General features: G+C 42.9%; 2 protein-coding genes across 4 annotated transcripts; one reads left to right on the forward strand and one right to left on the reverse strand.

Annotated features, from left to right (window-relative positions):
* Positions 1-101: 101 nt before the first annotated feature.
* ical1 (islet cell autoantigen 1-like) lies at positions 102-12180 on the forward strand. Of its 3 annotated transcripts, none has more exons than XM_051427976.1 (15): positions 102-210; positions 1024-1056; positions 1481-1655; positions 4526-4598; positions 5040-5163; positions 5292-5490; positions 5581-5706; positions 5842-5940; positions 6033-6118; positions 6655-6704; positions 7440-7484; positions 7617-7850; positions 8906-9190; positions 9302-9397; positions 9508-12180. In XM_051427976.1, exons 2-15 carry the CDS (start codon positions 1046-1048, stop codon positions 9621-9623), a joined length of 1719 nt encoding a protein of 572 aa, XP_051283936.1. In that variant the 5' UTR covers positions 102-210; positions 1024-1045; the 3' UTR covers positions 9624-12180. The 3 variants fall into 3 exon arrangements, with proteins under 3 accessions (XP_051283936.1, XP_051283938.1, XP_051283937.1); XM_051427977.1 differs by having other exon boundaries at positions 107-203; XM_051427978.1 differs by lacking the exon at positions 7617-7850.
* On the reverse strand, positions 12058-23906 carry fam117ba (family with sequence similarity 117 member Ba; the record flags this gene model as incomplete). Its single annotated transcript, XM_051427984.1, has 8 exons — positions 12058-14758; positions 15047-15191; positions 15268-15475; positions 15661-15804; positions 18694-18804; positions 18964-19047; positions 20805-21040; positions 23699-23906. Coding segments are annotated over 8 exons (1362 nt in total), but the record flags the coding sequence as incomplete, so codon positions are not given.
* Between the last annotated feature and the right edge of the window lie 811 nt (positions 23907-24717).

Here is a 24717-nt window from a genome sequence, read left to right on the forward strand (position 1 = left end):
AGCAGTAGTAGTAATAGCAGCAGTAATAGTAGAAGCAGCAGCAGCAGTAGTAATAGCAGCAGCAGCGCCCCCTGGTGTCCGGACGGCGCCACGGCCACTTTGCATATCCTGTTTCTGTGAGTCAGTGATCGGCTGTCGGGAGAGGAGGCTAGCCGAGCTGCGCCGCATAGATGCTCGCACTGCCGGACAAAGCCAAAAGCAAGGTGAAAGGTACACTTATCTTTTTTATTATTATTATTATTACTATTACATTATGAGTGTAACATAAAACCCCACTCTGGTTTAGTTTAAATGTCCATAAAGGTATTTTCTAACGTGGCCTCGACACAGTTGCAGCTAGCTTAACTGCTGCTAGCGTACAACAAGCTGCTTCACTGACGTTTTCCAGCAGGTTTTTTGACGACTCCACTTAACATTTATTTCTACTTGTATCCCTCTATCGTCAATGTGTCCACACTATTAATGAATGCCACCCTTTTTTTTCCCTCTGTGTTTCCGTGTCATGTGCTGTAACTGTACACCTGCTCGACAACCAGCTGGCTCTCGACTCCCCTGAAGTCGCAGGTGTCTGATCCCTGCTCCCAACAACCATATTAGATTAGCTCGTTTCGCCTGTAGCACCGATGAGTTTTGGTCCACGGATTAATCCTGTATGACAACCGCTTATAACTCGATTATAAATTCACTTTTGGGGGGAGGGGAGGGAGGGGAAACAGCTGTCAGCTCTGTTGTTATCATGCCTGCTGATGTGTGTGTGTATCCCAGAAAGATTCAACAGGGTGGAAAACAGCTGCAGTTTCATTGTTTCACTCATTGTTACACAGTTTTTACACAAAGTCTTATCTAGTTAAAGTCTGCAGGCTTCAGTTTTAGATGAATGCCTGCTCTTTCTGTGCATAGGAGGGGGAAAAAAAGGAACAATCATACACATGTATTGTTATTTTTCTTTGTTTATGACACTTTTGGATGCTTTTTTCCTTTATTCCTCCAAAGCTTAAACTTTGCTCTGTTTTTTGTCTTCAGATCAGAGAGAGGTAGATATCCAATGATGGACGGGTATGTGTTCATATTCACTAAACTGATAATAAGCTGCAGACAATACCATTATTCTTCTCACTATAAATAACACTGTTGTTATTAGCACAACTACACAATCAGGTAGAAACTATTAGTTAACTAATCAGTCGGCAGCTCGTCTGATAATCGATTATTAAAGTAATTTTTCATGCAAAAATTCTGTATTAGGCCTCTCAATATGGAGATTTCCTACTTTTATCTTATTTATATCACAAATATGTTTTTCCTTTTGGATTTTGGACTGACAAAAGACGACATTTAAAGACATCACCATAGACTTTTACACACTGGGGAAATTTTTCACCATTTTCTGACATTTTATAGACCAACCGATTAATCTAGAAAATAATCTGTAATGAAATGAATATCCTACTAGTGTCCCTGACTGAGCTGTTGGCCACAGGTTCACGGGGGACATGCTGAGCGGCGGCCGGGCTCTGCTCGGTGAGGACAGCTCGGTGATGGCTCGCATGCAGAAGAAGTTCTGGAAGACCAAGCAGGTCCTCATCAAGGCCACGGGCAAGAAGGAGGACGAGTACGTGGTGGCCTCAGACGCCGACCTGGACGCCAAGCTCGAGGTAGGAGAGGAGACCGCTCTTGTTTTTGGTGTTCAGCACAAGTTGCAACAACACAAACTGTGTTTCCATGTTACGTCTTATTCCACCAGTACTTTATAAAACCATTTCTTCAGTTGAAAACAGTAAGACTGCCACGTTAGTCTTCTGTAACAACCTTTGTGGGAGATTGTCAGTCAGGGTTCATTCAGAAAGAGACTAGCGGTGGCTGTGGCTGGTCCCTGCCACCTCCCTCCTCCCCAATGCCCTCAGGTAATGCTAGCCTGGAACAAACCAAATCAGTATGTAAAAACATGTAGAAGAGTCATAGTAAGCATGCTAATTGTTAAGTCGAGAATGCACGTAATTGGTTAGGTAGTCATGGTGGTCTGTGTGTGTACGTGGACCAAGTTCAGTAGTGAAAGTAGTACTCAGATCCATTACTTAACTAGAAATACCAGTACAGCTATGTAAAAACCCTACAAACTTAAACTGGTTATGAAGCAGTCTTAATTTAATCCTGATGTGTAGTTATGGTATGGTATTTATCGGCTGGATTCCACTTGAAATCAATGAAATGAGACGGTAGAAACTACTGCTTTTATCTACAGGGGGCGCCAAAAACAAAAACAGTTCATTGTAGCTGTTTTGAGTAAAAGAACAGAAGTTTTATCAGCTAATAATAAAAGTACTTATTCTGCAGTAAAATGTCCACTGTGGCTGATCTGACATTATTAGATGCATCAGTGTATAAGCAGTATTTTACTGTTGTAGCTGCTGGAGGTGGCGCTCGTTTGAACTACTCTATATACAGTTTTGTAGCTGGGTCCAGTAGTTTCCCAACCTAGGGGTCGGGCCCCTCTAAAGGGTCATAAGATAAATCTGAGGCATCATGATTAATGGGACAAATTCATTTTTGGTGACTTTTCTGTAATAAAATGATGGATAATTTGACGTCTTTGGGCTTTAAACAGTTATTAAAATGAATCTATTTGAGAAGTTTAGTTTAAATGTCTCTTTGGTGGAGCTGCTAACAGCTAAGAGACGTCTGAAATGTGACCAGGAGCCATAAATAGACACTGATTTTTGTGTGGGAGTTAAAGTTTTATCTTCTCCACATATATATATATATATTTTTTTTTTATGTCAAATATCGCCCCAAATGTATCAAGTAAGTACAGCTGTCGGTCATTACAGTTTTAATTATACGTGAGATGTCTCGCACCACATCACAGCTGTTAAAATCCTGTCTACAGAGTACAGTTTGTACTTCTGCCTCTCAGAGAGCGGACAGTTGGGACTGGCTGAAACCAGGCTGCCATTTAGTTGTGACAGGCTGGCGGACGGTGCGGTCCTGTGAGACGGGGACGTGGTAGAGTTTCATTGAGCTGTTAGAAAGAAAGAGAGAGAGACAGACAGAGACACACACACACACACACACACACACACACACACAGTGAGGCTTTTGTTTTCTCTGGAACAAGATCAGGCTTCTTCTGTCCTCCTGCTCATTGTCCCTCCATTCAACCCCGGTGAGACATAGTCAGAAAGGAAGGGGAAAGTGTTGAAGGGCGAGAAGGAGAGTACATTCAGAGCAGATTTTTGAGAGCAGGTCTGTTTGTGTTGCTTTCCTCTATCTCCTTCACACATTTCATCTTGACTTTGAGCTCCCTGTTGAGCAGCAGAGCATTAAAGCCACCGGGGCAGATTAGATTTGGAGCCACTTCTGGACGGCAGCCTTACAGCTAACCTGATTTTATCGGGGGTTTTTAATCTCAGAATTGCCTCGGAGCATTTTCAAATTTCATCTCGGCTGCTTTTGCTTTGTGTGTGATATGAGCTGAATGAAACATCACAACAGATTTTAGTCAATTTGGGCTAAACATGTTTGATAGCTGACATGTTTGTATCACTTTTCAAGCATCAGAACAACATTTCATCCAGTTGAAAGTGAATGCATCCGTATTGAATCATATGTTATATTATTTTATTCACTTTCTTCAGTGTCTTTTACTTTGTGTACATGATTGAGAAAACTGCAGCGATGTGTCTGTGCTGCACAAATACAGGTGTGGATGTTTATCTCCATCTACCTCTGTTTATCCCCTGCCATATTACTGTGACTCAGACAGAGCAGTTGCCATTACATAAAGGTGATCTTGAAGAATCGATTAGTTTTGCTCAATAAACAGATCTCCGGCTGCGTGCAGGTCCGCTCCTCTTTTACTGGCGCCGACGGGTGTTTGGCCACAGCCTCAGTGACTGAAGGTGGTGACTGTTTATTCTACAGTTAATCAGTAACATGTTCAAGTCACCTCCTCCCTCTGCTCTATTACAGCCTTAAGTTGGCGCTTTTAAACCCGTTTTTAAAATCATGTGCTCTCCACGCACAAATCAAAGCACATCTCTCACATTAAAACAAAAACAAAAGGCGTAGACAAAACCTACAAACCACAAAGAACAATACACTAGTACAATATATTTAAATATGCTATAAACTTTAGTAACAGATGTAAAATAGAACAAACAGGGACGTGTTGCTCGTAGGAGAAGGCTCATTAGAAGAAGAACATTTTCATCTTCCCTTCCCATCAGACGGCAGCGCCGGAGTGGCCTCGAAATCTGTGTTGCTATGACGCGCTCTCCTCATTTAGTCACTGTTGTTGTCTAGCAGACGGGAGGAGAGGTGGCCGACTGCCAGACAGAAAGCAAGACAGAGGAAAATATGCTTTGTGTACTGACTGAGAGGTTACAGACCTCACACTGGAAAATATAGTCTTGAAAAATAAGTTACACAAAGTGGCAGAAAATCTTTAAAAAAAGGTCCCAAGAAGTATAACAGCAACCTGTTTTGTGTGTCAGGTATTCTAATCGGACCGGTTTTGTCTCTGCAGTTTTTCCGCTCAGTTCAGTCCACGTGCACGGAGCTGCTGAAGGTGATCGAGAAGTACCAGCACAGGATCACACGTGAGTGACACAGTCAATACTAGACCTACTACATGATATCTCCTCACTGATCAACTGTAGGAGGTGTTAATTGCTAAATAATCCTGACAAACTCTTAATCACAGCACATGGTTAGTTTATGTGTTCATTAGTTGTATTTTCTCACTTCCTAATGTAAACATCCCTATAAATTAGTGTCAGTGGTCACGATTATGGACTTTAAATGCATAATTAAATGAAGAAGAACAATAAGGACATCTAACAAACATGTTATTTTCAATTTCTCCTCTTTTGGGAAACACTTCTTCAGCTTAAGATGGTTCATGAAATGCATTTAACCACAGTCAAAAAAATGTGGGTTCAGGGAATTTGAATTGAGTACAAAACCTCAGTCTATACGTCTCATTTAGTTTTTTATCCTTTGTGTGTATGCGGAACTTAAACTTTGAGCTCTTTCTCCAGGCTTGTCTCAGGAAGAGAACGAGCTCGGCCTGTTCCTGCGCTTCCAGGCCGAACACGATCGCACAAAGGCTGGCAACATGATGGACGCCACCAGCAAGGCCCTGTGCACCTCCGCCAAGCAGAGGTCAGTAGCAGGAAATGACGAAGCCGATGACTATAAGCAACGGATATACAGTGTATTCTAGACAAACTGATTTTATTCTCCAACATCCTCACACTGCATCTTTCCTTTTTTTTTTTTTTTTTCCAAAGGATGGCTCTTTGCCCGCCATTGCACCGCTTGCACCAGGAAGTGGAGACGTTCAGGCGGCGCGCCATCGCTGACACGCTACTGACAGTCAGCCGTATGGAGAAGGCCCGCACCGAGTACAGAGGAGCTCTGCTCTGGATGAAAGACGTCTCCCAAGAGCTGGACCCAGACACCTACAAACAGCTGGAAAAGTTCCGCAAGGTGGGAGGACTTGCTGGTTTGGGTGAATCAGGGCGCGGGGTCGATACTCCTTTTATGATCTAACTGGTTTCATTGCCTCTCTGTCGTCAGGTCCAAGCCCAGGTCAGAGGGACGAAGGGCCAGTTTGAGAAGCTGAAGAATGACGTGTGTCAGAAGGTTGACATGCTGGGAGCGAGCCGCTGCAACATGCTCTCGCACTCCCTCTGTACCTACCAGGTATATTGTCTCTGTTAGCTTATGTTTCAGTCACATTCCTCTATTCACCACTCATGTTTCTGGAATAAGCCTCTCTAGCTGTCTACCTGCTTATTTGTCTCATTTCTTCAACATTTCTTTTTCCTGTTACGGCAGACCACTCTGCTGCAGTTTTGGGAGAAGACAGCCCACGCCATGTCAGGGATCCACGAGGCCTTCCAAGGACACGTACCATACCAGTTCACCACACTCAAAGTACTAGAAAGGACACAGTATGAATGCCCAATTGTGACTGCAGTGGTCTGTGTCTTTATATTCCATTTGACTGTTTTTCTCCCCTCCTACAGGACCTGCGAGACCCACTGGAGGAAATAACGGACTTACAGAAACAAGAGGATAAGAAGGAGAAAGCTCTACAGAGCAACACAGACAAGTGAGAGAACACGCTAAACACTCTTCTGTATCGTTAATAAAGCAAATGTAGTGTGATGTTTGTCCATTCCTAACACACACACACAGGTCGTGCCATCCCATCTGTCTCTGTTTTTACGCAACTGCTCTCCTCTGTCCTCTGCTGTCATTAACACACACACACACACACACACACACACACACACACACACACACACACTTCTGTCTTTTTCCATCTTTATATCTGCTCTGCCCTTTGTCTGTTTTTCTGCACACGACCACCTCAGCTATGTCTTCATCAAACACGAGGCCAACGTAAAGCCCGTGTTTTCTTACGAGTAAGTGTGTGTGTGGCAGGTTTTAGACGTGACGATCAGTAGTGATCCAGGTGGTAGTTGAGGGCTTTTAGAGTAGCGGCCCCCGAGACTGCAGCTCCAAATCAAATAGAGGCTACTGCAGCGCTAAAAATAGCAAATAGTCTCGCCAGCTAGATAAAGCACTTTCTCATTTTTCTCCCCCCCTCCGCCCTCCCTTCCTCCTTCCTTCCTTCATCCTCAGTCTGGTGTCCTTGGATGACGACAAGCCATCAGGAAGTGCCTCCAACGCAGGTAGGTGCTGCCCCCTGTAGGCTGACACACAGAGTTAAAGTTTTTTTTCTCAGTTACTGTGGCACAACCTTAGAACCTTAAAACATGAAAGGATCAGACGGACGCCATGCCGAAGGATCTTTGAGTATTATAAGAGCAAACCGGAAATGAAACAGGATCCATTGCTTATTATCTGTGAACAAACAATGTGAAGTGTCAGTTTAGTAATTTCACCTCTGTAAAGCTGGAATCTAGAGCTCAAATAATACATAATAAATTGGTCAATAAGCACCTATTTTAGGTTCGATTTAGTTCCGAGCATTCTCTAGTTCCAGCTCTTATTTGTGAAGATTTGTTTGTTTTTGTCTTATGTCAGTGATTCTTACATGACCTCCTCCTGTGGGTTAATGGAAACATCAAGGGTTCAAGAAATGTATCATGGGATAGGTTCTGGAGTGCTGGTCAGACAAAATAAGCAATTTCCAACATACGAAATAAAATAAACAATCATCAAAACACAAGTAGAAATTGTTTTCCTCAAATGGAAACTTCAGTCTGTTCACTTTAATGTCGCAGTGGCAATTATTGCTCTAAAATACTAGAATATATATAATGTAGATATCAAACTCAATTTAGTATAATAAAGTATAAATAATCTCCTTGAGAAGCAATGAGCTGCTTTTTAACAGCACTCCTGTTATTTTTGTTTTTTAATGTCAATTTGTCGAATGAAAAATCATGTGTGTTCCCTTCCAGACCCCGCCCACAGCAGTGACAGGCAGAGCCAACCCAGTGACAGTGGTAAGTTTTCCTGTGTGTGACTGTATTTTCTATAGCCAGCACTAGTGTAAACAGTACAGATGTGTACATTGGGATTGCTGTTGCTGACTGTGGACCGGATGCCTGTTGGCTTTATGATCCTTTTAATCCCAGCGCACCAGAACACTACTAAACCTACTCCAGCTCTGCAAGACCTCAGAGGACTGTCAGTGGGCTCTGATGACGACTTGATGCTCATGGCCTGTAATCTGCCGCAGTCGGCGCTCCCAGCCCCAGAAAACTTCCCTCTCCAGTCCCAGCTCCTGCCTCCTCTTCAGAGTGAAGACCCCAGTGAGGCCTGGGGCTTTAGAAGCCTCCAGTCCAGCCTCTCGCAGCTGCCTGCCTCCGGTAAACCGGCTTGCTGTCTCCTTTTTCCTCAGCCTGTGAATTCTTGCTGCTTTTCAGCTTTCTCATCTGACTTTGCTTCGTTGTGAACAAATTCACCTCTCCTGGGATTTCCACTCTGCTTCCTTTTGCACTTTGGATCTGGATTCAGTCTGCGAGGGGCTTTGCTTCCTTCACCTGTGTCATCTTCTTCGCTTTCCGAGACTCACTTCTTTGATTTTCTGGGCTGTATTTACAGTGAAGTTAGCTCAGCATACAGACTGGAAACAGCTATCCTAGCTCTATGCAACATCCTTTTTTCTAACCAAGGGGAAACCATGAATTCTGTGTTTGAGCAGCTTGAATGACGGCTGTGATGTGAGACGGATCAGCAGACTCACACAGAGAAAAGAAAGCTCTGCAAACAAGTACTTGACGATAAAGCCAGGCGTCGAGCCGTTCAACAGGGCAAATGTTTGACAAAGGGGGAATCCTACAGCTTTTAACAACATCCAACAGAGCACACCTGGGCTTTGCCATGCAAGTATACATGGGAAATGTAGTTCCGTGGTCCAAATACCACAAGAGGATTCCCTACTGGCAAACGTTTACCCTTATGAAGACCTAGAGCAGGGATTCAGATACATTAGATTTAATAAATCAAACTATTTCTCATCATCAGACTCCCTCACTATGTTGATAGTGGCTGTCATATTTAGGTTTGCTTGTCAAAAGTCAGCCCATCTTGTATTTCACGTCATTCTGAATTAATCTTGCCAACCTGAATCTCGATAGAGCGCTCTTGTTTATTTTGTTTTCCTCAAATAAAATTCCCAGCCCTCTTTCATAAGCAGGAGAAGCACAGGTGGCTCAGCTCCTGCAGTTACTTGGAAAGAAAGCTTGGTTTCAGCATTAAAGATCCTTCTTCTTGACAACTACCTCCTTTACTTGTTCTTTACCGAGGTCAATCCTCTGTTAACAACCTGTCTCTGCTTAGATCCTCATCTGGCCTTTTCAGAAGCAACATCTGGTCTAACACATCGCCCCTCTTGTCTTTCCTCCCTTCCCTCTCCTCTCAGGTGGCCCCCCCCACCGTGCCGGTACAGGGCTGAGACCAGAGGAGGAAGACGCCGAAAGGGGCGACATGGCTTTCCTCAAAGACCTCCTGAGCCCGGGCCCGGGGGCCAGCGACGAGTTCAGCAGAGAGTGGCAGGATGCTTTTGGGATGTTTGACCCTCCCAGCGTCCCTCCGTCGAGCACAGGAGCGGCGGGTAGCGGGCCGGCAGCGCGTCCGCCCTCAAACCCCCCCAGCCCCACAGGCTTCCTGCCCTCCCATCTGCTGGATCACAGCCTGAGCTCTACAGGTCAGCCACAGCGCACTCTGCTGGAGGGATGCGCTCACTGCAGCACACCGACCGATCACTGTTGGTGACACAGAAGAATAACTTTTATAATTCCTCTGCTCTGTCTTTCAGGCTGGGCAACCCCGCCTATGTTCCAAGCTCCGCCCCTTCAGCCGCCTCCTGAGCAGAACCAATCAGCTCAACCGGCTCCAAGTCCAGCAGCTAAAGGTAAACTCTCCTCAGTCTGCGTTCTTGTCTATGAAAAAGCAAAACTAAACCTAAACCTTCCTCTAACAACGTGTGTGTGTGTGTGTGTGTCTCTGTCTGTCTGTCTGTAGCCGCTCCAGGTGGATCCAAAGACATGTCTGCCTGGTTCAACCTGTTTGCAGACCTGGACCCCCTCTCCAACCCCGATGCCATCGGACGCTCCGCGGACGAGCTGCTCAACGCCTAAAGTTCTGTTTGTGTGTGTGTGTGTGTGTGTGTGTGTGTGTGTGTGTGTATGCAGCAGTGTGTGATTTCTGTCCAAGGATCTGGATATCAGCAAGTTTCCATGACAACAACCAAGTAAAAAAGAACACACATTAACATTGACAAACGCTCTTACAGGCTTTGACACACACTGACACACACACACTGACACACACTGAACACACACACACGCCTGCATTTCTGTCAGCAGGGGAGACGTGTACATATCCACACTTGCAAACACACACACACACACACACACACACACACTTGTATTTGTGTTACACTGGAAGATGTTATTTGACACTGCGAAGGGAAAACACTGTCAGTTGATTGTGAAACGCTCTCCTCAGCAGCTCACAGCTGCTCTGTGAATGACTGTTAACACCACACATGAAGCCACTGACTCATATGCACACAGCTGACCTCATGTGGCTTGTGTTACCTTTTGCCGTCAGTCATTGCAGCTTCTGTCAAGTGGAGAGAATGTTTGTGTTACAGGTTTATTTTGGACACATTTTGTTTTTTTTTTTTTTTGTTTTATTCATGTTTGCGTTGTTTGGGTGTGTGTCAGTTTGCTGTGTGTGCACACAACAAGGGACCCAGGATGTAAGAAAATATCTATTTACTGCTTAGTGTTGTCTCTACATGGTAGCACATGATTGACATAGTGTATGTATGAGATAAGATGGGACCATGAGCCTCTCACTCAACCTGTATTTGCACACAGAAACAGCAGCAGTTGAAGCTCAAGCTGCAACCAGGGGTCTGTATCCTGAAGCAAGATTAGCGGGTTATCCGGCGGTCTTTGGACTCTTGACTCTTTGGCGTCGCCATGCTGGACAACTAAACCCACGGCAGCAGGTTTAGTTCAGAGGACAGCTTCATTAGTAACCAATCCAGCCCAAGAAAAGAGTCTACAGTCATGCTAGCAGGTCTATAAGAGAGCTCAATGCTGACATGCAGATGTGTAGCAAGGGTAGTGCTAATCCTACATCCTACATCCCCACCTATAGAAACCCACACTGTTAATGAGCTCAGTAAAAAAAAATGTGAATGCAACTTTCATTTCACTCATATGGACCTTATCAGACATTTCTTCTCTACTTTTCTTGCCTTACTTTACTTTGACTGCTTCAACCGTGCGACAATAAAACACTAACAGTTCACTATGCAAAGTAAAATGCACCCGGAGTCAACTGAGCCAGTTATCCAGGATCAGTGACGTTAGGCCCGGTGAAGGCAGGAAACCCGAGGATGAACTCGCTTTGTGATACAGACCCCTGCACAAACTCTGGATCTTGAAGACTCCACCGGTTAAAAAGATAAATAACGTGACACTTTATTGATCACTGTAAGGAAATAGTCTGTGAGGGGGTTCAGCCTAATGGTCTGAAAGGTAACACTAAACTGTGAGCCGTCCGGTGGTGTCATTATGACGGCCTGAAGCGGACTCAGATTACAGGCAAAGTGTCCAAACTCTTCAACAGCCTCTTCACTTTCATCCTCTCACCTTCAGCCCGGATTGCCGAACGGGTAAAAATTGGATGAAATCATCTCCAGTCCCGTCTGTCGTTTCACAATCACGAGTCCAAGGCCAAGAAAAATGTGTGAAGGATGAAGCATTTATTTTGTAGTAATTTTCTCTTGAAGGAAGTTTAAACACAGGAATAAGATTATTTTGGGGTGGGTGGGTTATTTAAGTCTGATAAAGTAACGGCACCTAAGATGTATTGAAATGTATTTATTTTCTGATTCTAATCACCATTTGAAAAATCAGATGGTTTTGTTGTGCAGTACACTGAAGATAACGCTATAAAATAACACTAAAATACTGTGTATTTTTAGCTCTGTGTGTTGTGTATTTTGAGAATTCGCAGATGGATTGTGGAAATATAAGATTGTTTTATGGGAAAATAACACTGGAAAACTGTTACCATGTCATAAAATGGATTTCTAACTTCCCTAATGTGGGGAATTTCCTGATTTTCCTCATTTGTTTTTGGAGGGAAGAAAAAAAAAAACCATCCAACTCTTGACATTTTTGAATGTTAACAAACGGGGTGTTAAAGTGAAGAGTTGGTTTTAAAAATGTATTTTATGACATTTATGTGGTTGAGATGTGAATATGGCGTCCACATGCACCAACTGGAAGCAAATCCCTCATGAACTTCAGAGTGCATCATGGGGGGGAAAAATATTTTTTTGCAAGTCTCAGAAAACTTTTATACAAGCTGCACATTAGCGTCATTTAATTATCTTTTTTTCTTGTTTTAATGTGACATTGTGAGGAAAAAAACAGGAAGAAACTCTACTGATGCTCCTATCCAAGTGCAGCGATCACAAGGGAAGTGTTTCTGTCACATCATGTATTATACTTTTTACTCTTGATTTACACACGTAACAAAAAGAATGTATTTCTCATGTCAATCACAAATGCTTTATTTAATTCAACTATGCCTTTTTATTTCACTCGAGGGGTTTAACAGATGAAAACTTGGCAGTTCTGTTTCCAATAAACTGGACAAGCAAACAAAGAATCATTGTGTAGATTATTTCTTGCATTGAGCCTCATTCCAAAATGCTGTTTATCCACTTTGAAAAGAAAAAGAAAAAAAAGGAATATCTGAAATAAATCTGTATTATCCCATGTATGAATCTTCCAAACTACTTTTGTTGTTGTTTGTAAACAGACGTCTAAAAACGACGGTGTCGCCGTAGGTGTGATTGTTTTTCAGCAAGTGGATATCTCATTTTGGAACAGAACTCCTCGAAAATGTCACTTATAGAAACGTTACTCATGCCAAATCAGGTCACCGGATAAAATGACATCCACACTTCTCTCTACTTCTACTCTGCTACAGGTTATAACATCATTCAGGATCTCCATTGAGTGAGGCTACATAGATAGCAGCTGTTGGTTTGCTCTCTTGATAGTAGACTTGTTAGTGTGCGCTGAGAAGTTAGTATATCTTTTTTTTTTTCTTGTATCCTATTCACTACAACCTGAGATGGACGATGTAATCTATTCTCAATTAAAATTCTCTGCAGAGCCAATTACACTCCTGATAAATAAATACATTATTATTCACAATAATGAGACGTAGTAATTCACAGTACTCAGCGGAGAAAAAGCAGGAGGAGGAGGAGGAGGAGGGTTATATGGTACAATTGTTGACTCATTCAGATACATGTCTTTGTCAGCCGATAATACAAACACAGTGTGCCTCTATATTTACATATCCAGTACATTCCTATCCCACCGTAGCAGGCACAGTCAAGTAGTAATGACATATACAGGAAGATGGGCTGGGGCATGGAGAGGCTGTCCACCATTAAACTACACAGAGCTCAGACAATGTGCATGTTAACCATGTGGGGTGACGCGTGCATGTTAAATATGTTTCATTTTAGCCACAAGTCAAAAGATTTCTAGTCGGGCTGCACAATTAATCGAAATCTCCTAAAAGTAGAAGCTGCAAATATATATTCTGTGTTTTTTCTGCTTTTTTAAAACTTGAAACTGAGAATTTGAGCCATCATTTGACACTTCAACCAAAAAATAAAGGAATTCTTTTTCCTATAAGTGAGTATAGCTGAGTTCACGCTTTATCTGCCATTAAAATCATCGCAGAAGAAAAGTGTGTAGTGCAGCTTTAAGGTTAAAGTGAAATTCTTTGATTTGAATCCAAAAGTTTAAGGTTTGCCACTCCAGGCTGATCTGACCCTCCGCAGTGTAGTGTTCGAGTTTCACCGAGCCTCTCCGTGCTCAGAGCCCTGCAATTTCACAACAACACTGAGCAAGACAAAAGGAAATCAGCGTTACAGCGAAGGTGAGGGAAAGAAAAGGAGAGAAAGAACTGGAAAAAAAAGGAGGAACGGAAGAGGGGAGGGAGAAGGGGGGGGGGGGTTGTGATGGTGGCGGATTAAAAAGGGGACGTTTTGAGCAAAGGCTGGCGCTTGGGAAGGAGGGGCAAGCAGACACAGGTTGAACACGCTGCACACATCATAGCCCTGGCCTGTGTTTCCCATAGATACACACCGCCCAGGCAGGGGACCAGTTCACTGCTACCAGTTAGTGTAACAAAGGCATCGACTTGTACCAGTTTACAGTTAAATGGCTGATAAAAGTACAAAACAGATGTCTGGATTTAGCTCACAGGTGGTTTAAATATATCACTTGTATATTTCCCGCCAGTCCCCGCCTTTCTGTATGCATCTACGGCCACCGTAGTGCAAACATCATGTGCGTCGTGCTAAAGGGACGAACATGATCAGAGCACTACGCTGGTGGAGCGAAACTGAGCGGTCTAAAATATCAGGCACATTTTTAACTTCTCCTTGTCACGACCGTTCAAGTTTTGCTACGATATATCTGGCAGCACCAATATTAGCCTCCGTGGTCAAACTCTAGGTCGCCAAGGAAACCAGCGTTTTTTTTTTTTTTTTTTTTTTTTTTTGTAATGGAAGGCATATTTCATATCAAGAGAAATAACTACAGATAGAAAAAGAGATATGTCCGTGGAAAGGCGCCATGGTATAATACGATGAAATAAAAGAGTCTGTCCTTTTTCGCCCTTTTCCTCCCAAAAAACAGGAACATAACCAGCACTAAAGGTAGAAGAAAGCGATGAAATGTTAGCTGCAAACACCCGCACAGGGCTGCAGGACTCTCACGTTGTAGTCGTCTGAGGAGGAGAGGCAGTGGGAAGCGCTTTTTCAACAAGATAAGGACATCAGAGAGAGCTTAGCTGGCATGCTGAAGGCATTTTTTTTTTTGGAGCAGAAGGGTTGTTTCCTAGTTTCCAATGTTTTCGGATTTTGTGTGTGTGTGGGGGGGAGGAGGGGGGTTCTTTTTTTGGGGGGGATGGGGACTTCAACCTCGAGGGCCATCAGAAGCTCTCGGGCTCCTCCAGGAGGCAGGGCTGGGTGGACAGAGGCACGAGGGACGGGGACAGGCTTCGGAGGCCCACCCCGGGGCGGAAGTTGAGGTCCGGGGCGGGGAGTAAGGGCTTCAGGATGCTGACGAGGCAGAAGGCAGAGCCGCTGTTGGGGATGAAGTTGACCTTGTTGCGGTCGGGACACAGGAAGGGAGGGATCTCCTGCAGAGGTTTGGGCCTGGAAGCACACATGCAGGGACACAGTTAGCCTTCACGAAGGACGCACCAACACTTACATCACCTTTACAAGAAAACTGACGATGTGTTTACATTGTTCACAGCGCCATTATGGCAGAATGTAGCCTCGGGGACTATTTTCAGCGGCGGATGAATCCACATTTGGTGCTCTAGTGAGTATTTTTGCAGCAGTAGGAGGGTGTGTGTGTGTGTGAAAGGTCTAGTTTTGTGAAATCAAACTTTACTCTTCCATCTTTTATGTCCACATTTGAGTTTTTTTCCTACTCACATGGACTCCTCGAACACTTTGACCTTCTCGCAGCCCTCTGGAGGTTCTCTCTTGAACATGTAGCTGTTGTTGGGTCTGGGAGAGGCGGCGTATTTAGGCAGCGGGGAGCAGGGGCCCAGCTCTGAGGACAGGCAGAGAGAGGAGACTGGAGGTCAAAGGTCAGGGGTTAGACAACAGATCATGCTCAGAGAGACTTTGGCCGCGTGCACAATGTGTGTCACCTTTGTCCTCGTAGGGGCTGCCTCCACCCATGTCGTTGAGGACGGTGAGGTAGGAGGGCGAGATGGAGTCGGGACGGCTACTGCAGTTGCTATGGTTACCACTCAGGCCACCCCCTGAGGGAGTCTGTGTGTCGATGCTGCGCGTGCTGCTGCTGCGGCGTGGGGGGACCGGTGGGGGTGCGCGGTGCCCATCTGGGACATCCTGCGGCTGGTGTACAAACACAAACGCACAAATGAGGTCACAACAACAATGTTGCACGGGGAGCTCTAATCCCGGGGCCGGTGGCGGTGAGCGAATCCTTAAAAAACCTTGGATGTTCATTACGTCAGGGAAGGACAAAACACATTTCTACTAACACCCTAAACCCCGATCTATTATTCAGTGGAACTCACAACGATGGTCTCGTCCTTTTCAGGGGTGTCTTGGATGGTGATGCGTTCGATCTCCTGGTTGAGGCCCTCCACGCTGTTGCGGAAGCGAGGCGCCGATGACTTGGATATAGGGATGGGTATCAGAATGGTTTTGGGCATAGGCGACTGCAAGACACAAACACACACAGCTGTGGTTGATACACAGAGTCTGCAGCTGTTTACAGATGTTGCAGTGAGTTTCATTTTGCTGCAGTGAGCAGGAAAATATAAATATATGCTTCATATTTCTGGGCTTATTGCTCAGCCCACAAAAGAATAATTACAGCTGCACTTGTAATACCAACATCAGTATCCATAAATCAAAAGTATTGTCTGGAGACTTGAATTAAACACAAACAGAGACAGTGTCAGGACAACCCTGTGTCTCAAACATTGATTAAATACACATTGTTTTTAAAAACATGTAAATATCACTTCAATCTACATATGCTTTGCACACTCACATAACCCTCACAATGAAGAAGATGCCTCTTTAATAACAAACAAATGCCTCTTCAATAGAGCAAATGTTTGAGGGGGAGATTTTAAAGTCATTTAAACAATTAGAGGATACATTTGGTTTATGCTCTAAACATTTTTATAGATATTTATAATTGAGGAATTATTTAATGTCAAACAAATAATAACAAAAGTAATGAACACCCTGAAGCGACCATCCACTCCCATAGATATTTTTTCTAATAAAGATTGTGGAAGAAAAGAGTAACACAACAACTGTCACAAATATAGAAATGTTTCGATCACACATATATAAGAGTGTGTGAGGGGGACATAAAATAACTAATAGCCCTATTAAAGGATTCAGCTGGAAATTAAGGATGAGGTATTCTAGAAACTCGATTTTATTGTATCAAAATATGAGCGAAGTAAAACTGATTTGTGCTGGAGGGATTGTAAGAAGGTTGGTGATCACACATATTTTTTGGAGATTGTCCAGAATTAAAATCACACTGGGAAGGATTCATACAGAAATGTGCCATTTTAAATATTGATTTACCACTAGAACTATCGCATTTTATTATAAGTGCAATACCGGATGGAGCAATGGAAAAGACTTTTCAACTTTATCTTTGCTCAAACCTCTGCCACCTACTGTACATCAATGGTAAGACAGGTTCATTAGTGTATTTAATGGAAATAATTGCAGTGAAGCTCCATGTAAAGACAGATATGTTTATAAACCGATGTGCCCCAGTACGGGCTTACTTTGGATTGACTTAGTGGTTAATTTGTATGTGAGTTTGTGGTATTTTTGTTTATTTTAGGGTTTTTGAAGACTCCTCTATGTAGAGATACATGATGTCATGATTGCTGACTATGTATATTTCAAATGTGCATAACTATAAATAAAAGATTTGTTTAAAAAAACAACAAATGCCTCAAAGGGAAATGGCAATGAAAATCAACCAATAAACAAAAGAAAGCCTGCAGTCAGCAGGTAATTGTTAGGCATGCAAAACTCTTGCGCAAATAGCACTAAAACCTGATGCAGGTAACCAAGTGGAAACAAGAAAGAAATCTCAGAAGGGCCTGAAGATCAGGGTTTCTGGCGGAGTATCTGCTAAAGTGACGTCTGCACTAAGTCGAGGAAGGATCAGAGCGCCCTGAGTGTGCGGTTCCCCACCTCTCTTATGCCCTATGAAATGACTGCACCAAGCTGCTCTCAATCACTGTTCAGGAGTCAGTGCCCACAGCCTGTGCAACAGGTGATCTCAATAACCCTCCAATCAATGGAGTGGCAGTTTGACATTCAGCTCAATTGAATTTGGAGTTAAAAGTTAAATTACAAGAAGTACTAAAAAATGAGGGACTGATACAAAATAACCCGCTACATAAAGCATATTGATTTCAGTATATTTTGCACTCTGCACTAAGTACAAGCAGCTTAATACAATTTTTTAATTAAGGAAGGTCTAAAATCACCATGGAATAATGTACCACAAGAGTTCGACTTGAGCCCCGTTTCTTTAGCCTGTAATTGTTTAAATTTTTAATTATTTGTCAAAAAGCCATTCCGAATTAGCTATCAGCAGTTCCTGTTTGCATTGTACTCATGGATGTACAGACAACTGTTGCTGGATCACTTTGATACTGAAGAAAACTTAAAAATGTGATAATTCAAGTTCTGCAGTTAACAAGGAGCATCTTTCTTCTGTGATTTCTTCAGTGAATCAAAAAAACATGTGCATCATGTTTGTGTGTTCAGACGTGACTGAGTTATGACTCAGAGAGTTTTAACTGAAATTGCGCAATTCACCTCACGCAGTAACTGCGCCTCCTCTCAGCTGGAAAATCTCATTGTTCCTCTAAGGAACTGAAGTTACTGCAGCATTGTAGATCGACAGAAATACTGTTTAGTATGTTTAGGTAAGAATACTTTCTGTTCAGTAGGATGTATTTATACATAGACTGATGATCTCCGGCTACTTTTGCTTTGCTCTCCTATATTAAAGAATAAAGGAGAAGGAAACTCTTTGTCTTTATGTTGCTTTGGGTATGTAACTGTGTTCCTGCTAGCTGGTGGCTCTTTGTGTCGGTGAATGAACTTGTCAAAGGTATTGTGAGCAAAAATTGCGTGATAAGTCAATGCCAGAAGAGGCCCAGAAAGCAGGACAGCTGCACTCCAGCAGACTCCACAGGGAACATACGACGGGCTCTGCCGCTGTCACCTACACAGAGCAATATGACAGGAGTGGGCACTGAGTGTGTGTGTGTGTCCGCAGTATCAGAGGAACCCAATTTAACTGACTTTTCATAGACCAGAGGTCGTGAAAAAACCCCCACGTCACATTTCAAATTAACAAGAGACACACACACACACACACACACACACACACACACACCAGAGCCAAACAGGGACAGGAGGAAAAGTGGGACGTCCTCAAAACTCTCCAGATCGGGGAGCCAACCTAGTTCCTCTCAGAGACGGAGCCACTTGGCAGACACACACAAACACACACACACTCCCTCAAGCACTTTGTCTCTATTGATCACCTGCGACTGGATGATGGTATGGCTGCCATTGAACGGGGACTTGCGGTCTTTATCCCTCCGATGACGGCTGCTGCGTTTGCTGCGCTGAAGCTGCTGACGCAATTTGGCAATCTGGAGAGTTTCACAGACAGACAGACACTGTAATACAGACATATATGTAGATGAAAACTGCCGCACAGTGCTCAGAAACAGCTTTTATTTACAACACAAGAGGGCATTTTTTTGCAAATGGCTGTTTATTTGGGCTCCAAAATCAGGAAAGAGACTAACCTCCTTGAGCTGGTCGGTGCTCCCACAGGAGGCCGAGCGTTTGTGAGAGCCCCTCCTCCTCTCATCTGCCCAGGCCCTGGGGGTCTGATACACACACATACACACACATTGGTTAGAGCTAAATATCAAACATAGAAACACAAAACAACCAAAGTAGGAGACACATGATTGGAAAAAAAGTCACAAGAAAACCCGACTGGATGAAATAAGCCATAGATAACACAAATAATCCATAGTCACAGTCGATCTCTAATGTGTTTCTGTCATTAAACGTGCCATTGTTTGTGTTATTGGGTTTAAAGTGACAAAAACAAACTGTATGAACTGTGGATGAAGTCTGGTGGGAAAAGACAGGACTGATACATTTTTCATTTTTGTTAGTAGTGACATAGTGGATGCTGCTTTTCTAACTTCTGAACCTGAAAGTAGTGGGTCCCCAAGTAACTTAAGTAAGTAAGTAACCCAACATAAATACAGGAGGTCACAAGATTACTGCAAAAATATCCTGCTTAGTGAGTAAAGTTTGCCTGTAACTTCAGTTTTATGTTCGTCTTTTTCAGATTTTTGTTTTCTTACAGAGTACTAAATACTTTTCCCTCTTCAGGACTCTCCTTTAACTAAAATAATCTGCTCATAACTCATGTCCTCTCCACACTTAAGAGGGTCACAAGAAGACATTGCTTCATCTTAATGGGCCACAAGCCAAACACTCCAAGGAGGCTAAAACAAGCATTAGAATTTCTATGAATCAATACGGTGTCATTTACTTGGATTGTGTCTACAAACAAGTACAAGTGGCACTAAAGGACCCATAATACAGTTAAGAATACTAAAGTATAATATTATGGGTTTTATAAAACAGCAACAATGTGTGTGAGTGTGTGTGTGTGTGTTATCTTGTTAGCGGTGTAAAAACAGAAACAAACATCCTCAGGCAAATTTTGAAACATCATTTGACCACTCTGGTTGCCTGACCGACTTAAATATTTTACGGCTAGTGTTTGACCTGAGTCGGATTCAAAGTCAGTGTGTGACTGACAGTCAGAGGCAACACAGCAGGAGATGATGCAACTGTCTGCAATCTCTCGTAACCTCTTTGTATTGATTGCCTGCTTCGCATAGTCACACATACACCTTGCAAGCGTTTAGTATCGCTGGTCTGAAAAAAGAACAAACACACACACATGTAAAGACCACTGCAGCCTACGTGGCTTTGCTTCATCTGACGGACAGAATCTCAGCAGTGATTCATTCATTTGTACCATTTCTGGATCTTTCAGAGGCATTTGATACAGTGAATCGTGACATTTAGTATCTAACATAGACAGAGACGCAGCATTCGTGAGGTAAAAAAAAGTTGTTGCCATTCTCACAAACCACTATTACAATGTGGCATGCCTCAGGGCTCCTTTCTTGGGCCACTTTTATTACTGAATTTACCAAATTTGTCCAACATAGTTTGTCTCACAACGTTTTCAGATGATAAAAAATACACATTTTCGCTCATTGATTTAAACTCTGGTTTGTCCACTTACGCAGATTCCTTTCCTTTGGTTGCATTTACCAAATCCTACAGAGTATAATTAAAATGCAAACATATTTTATTTATTTATTCATTTATTTGTTTTTTGTTACGTCAGAACATATTTTCAGCAGTCTAAATTTGATATGTATTGTTTAGGTAAAGATCATTAATAAACACATTGTATTTTGCTTCTCTCTGCATATAAATTATTATTATTTGTATATAATTTGTGTGATTTCTAACCTGTGCATATAAACACAAACTCATGCACCACCCACCATCACACACACAGCCATAAACCCCCCACAGCACTCACCTGTGTCGCTTTGTCCCTCATGTAGGGAACGTGTTGGTGCTGGCTGTCGTCCTGAGGCCAGGGACCTGTCAGGTGAGAGCCAGCGAGCGCGCCCTGTGAGGGCCACAGCTGGACGCGATGGCGGGAGCCCGAGAGGAGAATGAGGAGCAGAGCGCTCGGAGGGAGAAGAGAGGGCCGCTGGAGGATGTGGAGGAGAGCCACAGAGAGATGTGGGAGGTTAAGGCCACTGATGCAGTCTGAGGAGGAAAAGGGAGAGAGAGAGAGAGAGAGAGTCTAGATGAGGGAGGTCTGCATGGAGATGTAAACAAATTATTTGTCAACACATGGAAAACACATCAACAAATCAACAGACACACAGCTGGCCTGCAGGATAAGCTCACGGCTGTCTTGCTCTGTCTGTCTAGGTTTGTGTGTGTGTGTGCATTAGTGTCTATGAGTGTGTGTGTTCCCAGATTGATGTTAATCCTTCCCGTGCTGGGCAGAGCGGATATACCCCCCTCCAAGTCTCACACAGCCCCCTGGTTAATGGCATTAAACAGCTTAAAGCAGAAGAGGGAGGGTGGGGGGGGGAGGAGTGAGGGCAGGTGCTGGCTTCTGCCCGACTGACCCTGATTCAGGGCTGCGCAGCATGTTTTGCATGAGTGCAATGACACCCACAGGCCCCTTGCAGGGTATCCGCCATCATCAGCAAGTTTAGATTTCCAATTTCAGATTCCGACTTTTGCAAACACAACAAAACTTTATCGGTATTCACTAGAGAGGGGAAATACCCCAAATTCTCAAGTTCAAGCTTCTATATTGTGATGATCTACTTCTATGTCAACAAACTGTTCCCTATTGCCGAGGAACCAACAACATTGTATTTCTATAATGAATTTCTAGAAAAGCAAATGAATTGTTGGTGACAAAGCAACGACATTTCAATAAAAACAGTTTTAAAAATAGTTTTTTGGCTCAATATTTGTGATTTTTGCAGCAGCCAATCTGGTTAATGATGAGTACTAAAACATAATGTAACAGTAACACAAGTAGAGTCATAATGTCAGCAAACTGCCTCAATAATGCAGCTACACCAATATCTAACTAATATTAATTAACATTAGCCATGTGAATACTGAGTGTATTAAACTAAGTGTGTGCTTTATTGTGTAAGAAAACCTTTTTTCAAATGTAACATAGTGTCACTTTAATTTAATTCCTACATTTTTGGATTTCTTAATGAGGAGGAAGAAGGACGGCATTAAAATGGGGGAAAAAATTTAATTTCAAATGATCCAAGCTAGAGAACAACAATGCAGTATTAATGAAGCCACACATGCACACACAAACAAAACCATCCGTTTTAATGGATGCAAAGCACCTTGCAGGATAAAGAAAGCGTTTATTTTTTAGAGCGGGTGCTCCCAGCGGGAACTGAAAGGCTGCCCGATCCTGATAACAACATACTGTACATGCAGCGTTCATATGTACGAGAACACAGCACCGACTGGCACTGCTGGTCCTGGAGCTAAATTTGGCAGGGGCCTTTACCAGCGCACAACGCTGTTGCTAGGGAACGAGACTGACTGATCTTCACACAGCAGTGCTTGTGTGTGTGTGTGTGTGTGTGTGTGTGTGTGTGTGTGTGTGTGTGAATGGGTTTGGGCATCAGCAGTCTATTAGCAAAATGCTCTCAGACTTTTTTATTTTGACTGCTGCTTTTCCCGTCACAGTCTGTGTACACAAACCTGCAACCCAATATCATGTACTGCAGGCTGGTAGTATTAGTATTAGTATTAGTGTTAGTAGTATTAGTATTAGTAACATTAGTGTTAGTAGCATTAGTATTAGTAGGATTAGTATTATTAGTAGTAGTATTGGTGGTAGTAGTATTAGTGTTACTAGTATTAGTAGTATTAGTGTTAGTAGTATTAGTAGTATTAGTATTAGTATTAGTAGTATTAGTATTAGTAGTATTAGTAGTATTAGTAGTATTAGTAGTATTAGTGTTAGTAGTATTAGTGTTAGTATTAGTGTTACTAGTATTAGTGTTAGTAGTATTAGTATTAGTAGTATTAGTATTAGTAGCAGTAGTTGCTCAGCCTGCTGTCATATTTCTGTCTCAGTGTCAATCGATTCTTAATATTGATCCTGAACCTTTCCAGATGTGTTACAGAGGCTATTTCTGAAGGAACTACACTGATTACCACTTTAAAGTAAGATAAGCTCATAACACTTTATTGATCAGCCAAGAACAAATGTGGGACAGCCAGCTCGAACAGAAAGGAATAATAAACAGGGGATGTAAATATAATATTATTATTATTATTATTATTATCTCCATTAATCAGAAAATAGTGGAAAAAGCCACAATCACAGCTTCACAAAGCCCAAATTTGATGCCTTCAAATTGCTTATTTTGTCCAAAAAACAGTCTAAAACCCAAAGATAATCAATACACTATGATGCTACTTACAATATATATATTAGTGGACTGAGAAAAAACAGATAATATTCACATTTGAGAAGTCAAAACCAGTTATTTTTGATCACTTTAGCTATAAAAAAACAAATAAATGAATGGTTTTAGGTCTAGTTTACCCAACAGCCTGTGCACTTTGACTATATACATCTAACCAATAACAAGGTTTCATAACCAAAAACTAGGATCATGCTTAACACTATACTTGAATTCATGAAAGACTGCACACACACTCAAATCTCCACGTTAGGCCCATCAACAATGTAGGTCAATTTTGTTTACTGGGAGACCACTCCCCACAAATATCATCAATATCAGCATCAAAACATCCATGCAGACCTAAATCAATCTCCATAAGAGCATCACACAGGGCTCATGATGTTGTGTGTGTGGGGGAGGGGGGGGACAAAAAAAAAAAAAAAAACACCCTCACCTGCAGAAATGTGATCTAGGTGCGCTGCATGCAAAGGGGCATGGAGGTCTTCAGCACCCCAGCCCCCCTGTTGATACTCGCCGCTGCTCGGAGATGCTAAAGAGGCGGCGGGAGCAGGCAGGGCAGAGGGACCCGAGTGCCGGCTACGAGTGAGGAAAGCCCTCTCGGACACAAACAAGCAGACATAGAAACCGTAGCGATACAGTAGGTGTCAAAATGGGCGTTGCTGTATTCGCACCCTGCCTCCTCTTCCTCGTCGTCGTCGTCGTGGATGGATGTTTTTCTATCTCTCTATCTCTCTCTCTCTCTCTCTCTCTCTCCGGGCTGATGCGGCACGACGGGTTGGAGCAGCTACACGAAAACGGTTTGTGGTCGGAGGAAAAACAAAACAAAAAAATGGAGTATAAAAGAGAGGAAGATGCGTTGCGCAGTGGCCGGTGTCGGAAAACGACGGGAATAAATAACAGGAAGGTCATAAAATAGAGACGGGATAGAAAGAAGAAGGCGGTGATGCTGGGCTAGCCTCGGTTGACACGACGGGAGAGGGACCAGTGTGAAGCTAGACGGAATACGCTACAACACTTCCGGTTGCTCTTTTCAAAGTAAAATATTTATTGGGAGAGTTGCGAACGTTTTAAAGCTGATCCATCAGGTTTCTTGTTCTCCACCTTCTTCAGCAGAATATCAACATCAGCATGGGGGTTAAAATCTAGTGGAAGGATGTCCAATATTTTAGGTTTGTGCTTGTATGTTGCATATTCTTAAATTAATGTGTTTAATCAAATTAGTGCACAACAATACTTGGGCCAGGTTGCACTCTAGCAGAGAGGTTAATGGACCCCTTTTTCTATCATTTAGTAAACTTGTGACCCCTTAACACGTGTCATATTTTATGGATATTTCAAAACTGTACAATTAATGAATAGTGAACTCACTGCAAGACGTTTGTGTAACAGGGGCGATTTTATGCACTTTTAAGCAGACTATTTCTAAGGCTGCACAATTAATCGAAATATTAT

This window comes from Dicentrarchus labrax, unplaced genomic scaffold (genome assembly GCF_905237075.1).
Source record: "Dicentrarchus labrax unplaced genomic scaffold, dlabrax2021, whole genome shotgun sequence".
NCBI lineage: Eukaryota > Metazoa > Chordata > Actinopteri > Moronidae > Dicentrarchus > Dicentrarchus labrax.

Bases quoted from the DNA above. Each gene is read 5' to 3' on its own strand.
- ical1 (XM_051427976.1), top strand. The intron at 6,119-6,654 runs GTGAGAGAACAC...CTTCATCCTCAG, and splicing joins CTACAGAGCAACACAGACAA to TCTGGTGTCCTTGGATGACG. The intron at 6,705-7,439 runs GTAGGTGCTGCC...GTTCCCTTCCAG, and splicing joins AGGAAGTGCCTCCAACGCAG to ACCCCGCCCACAGCAGTGAC.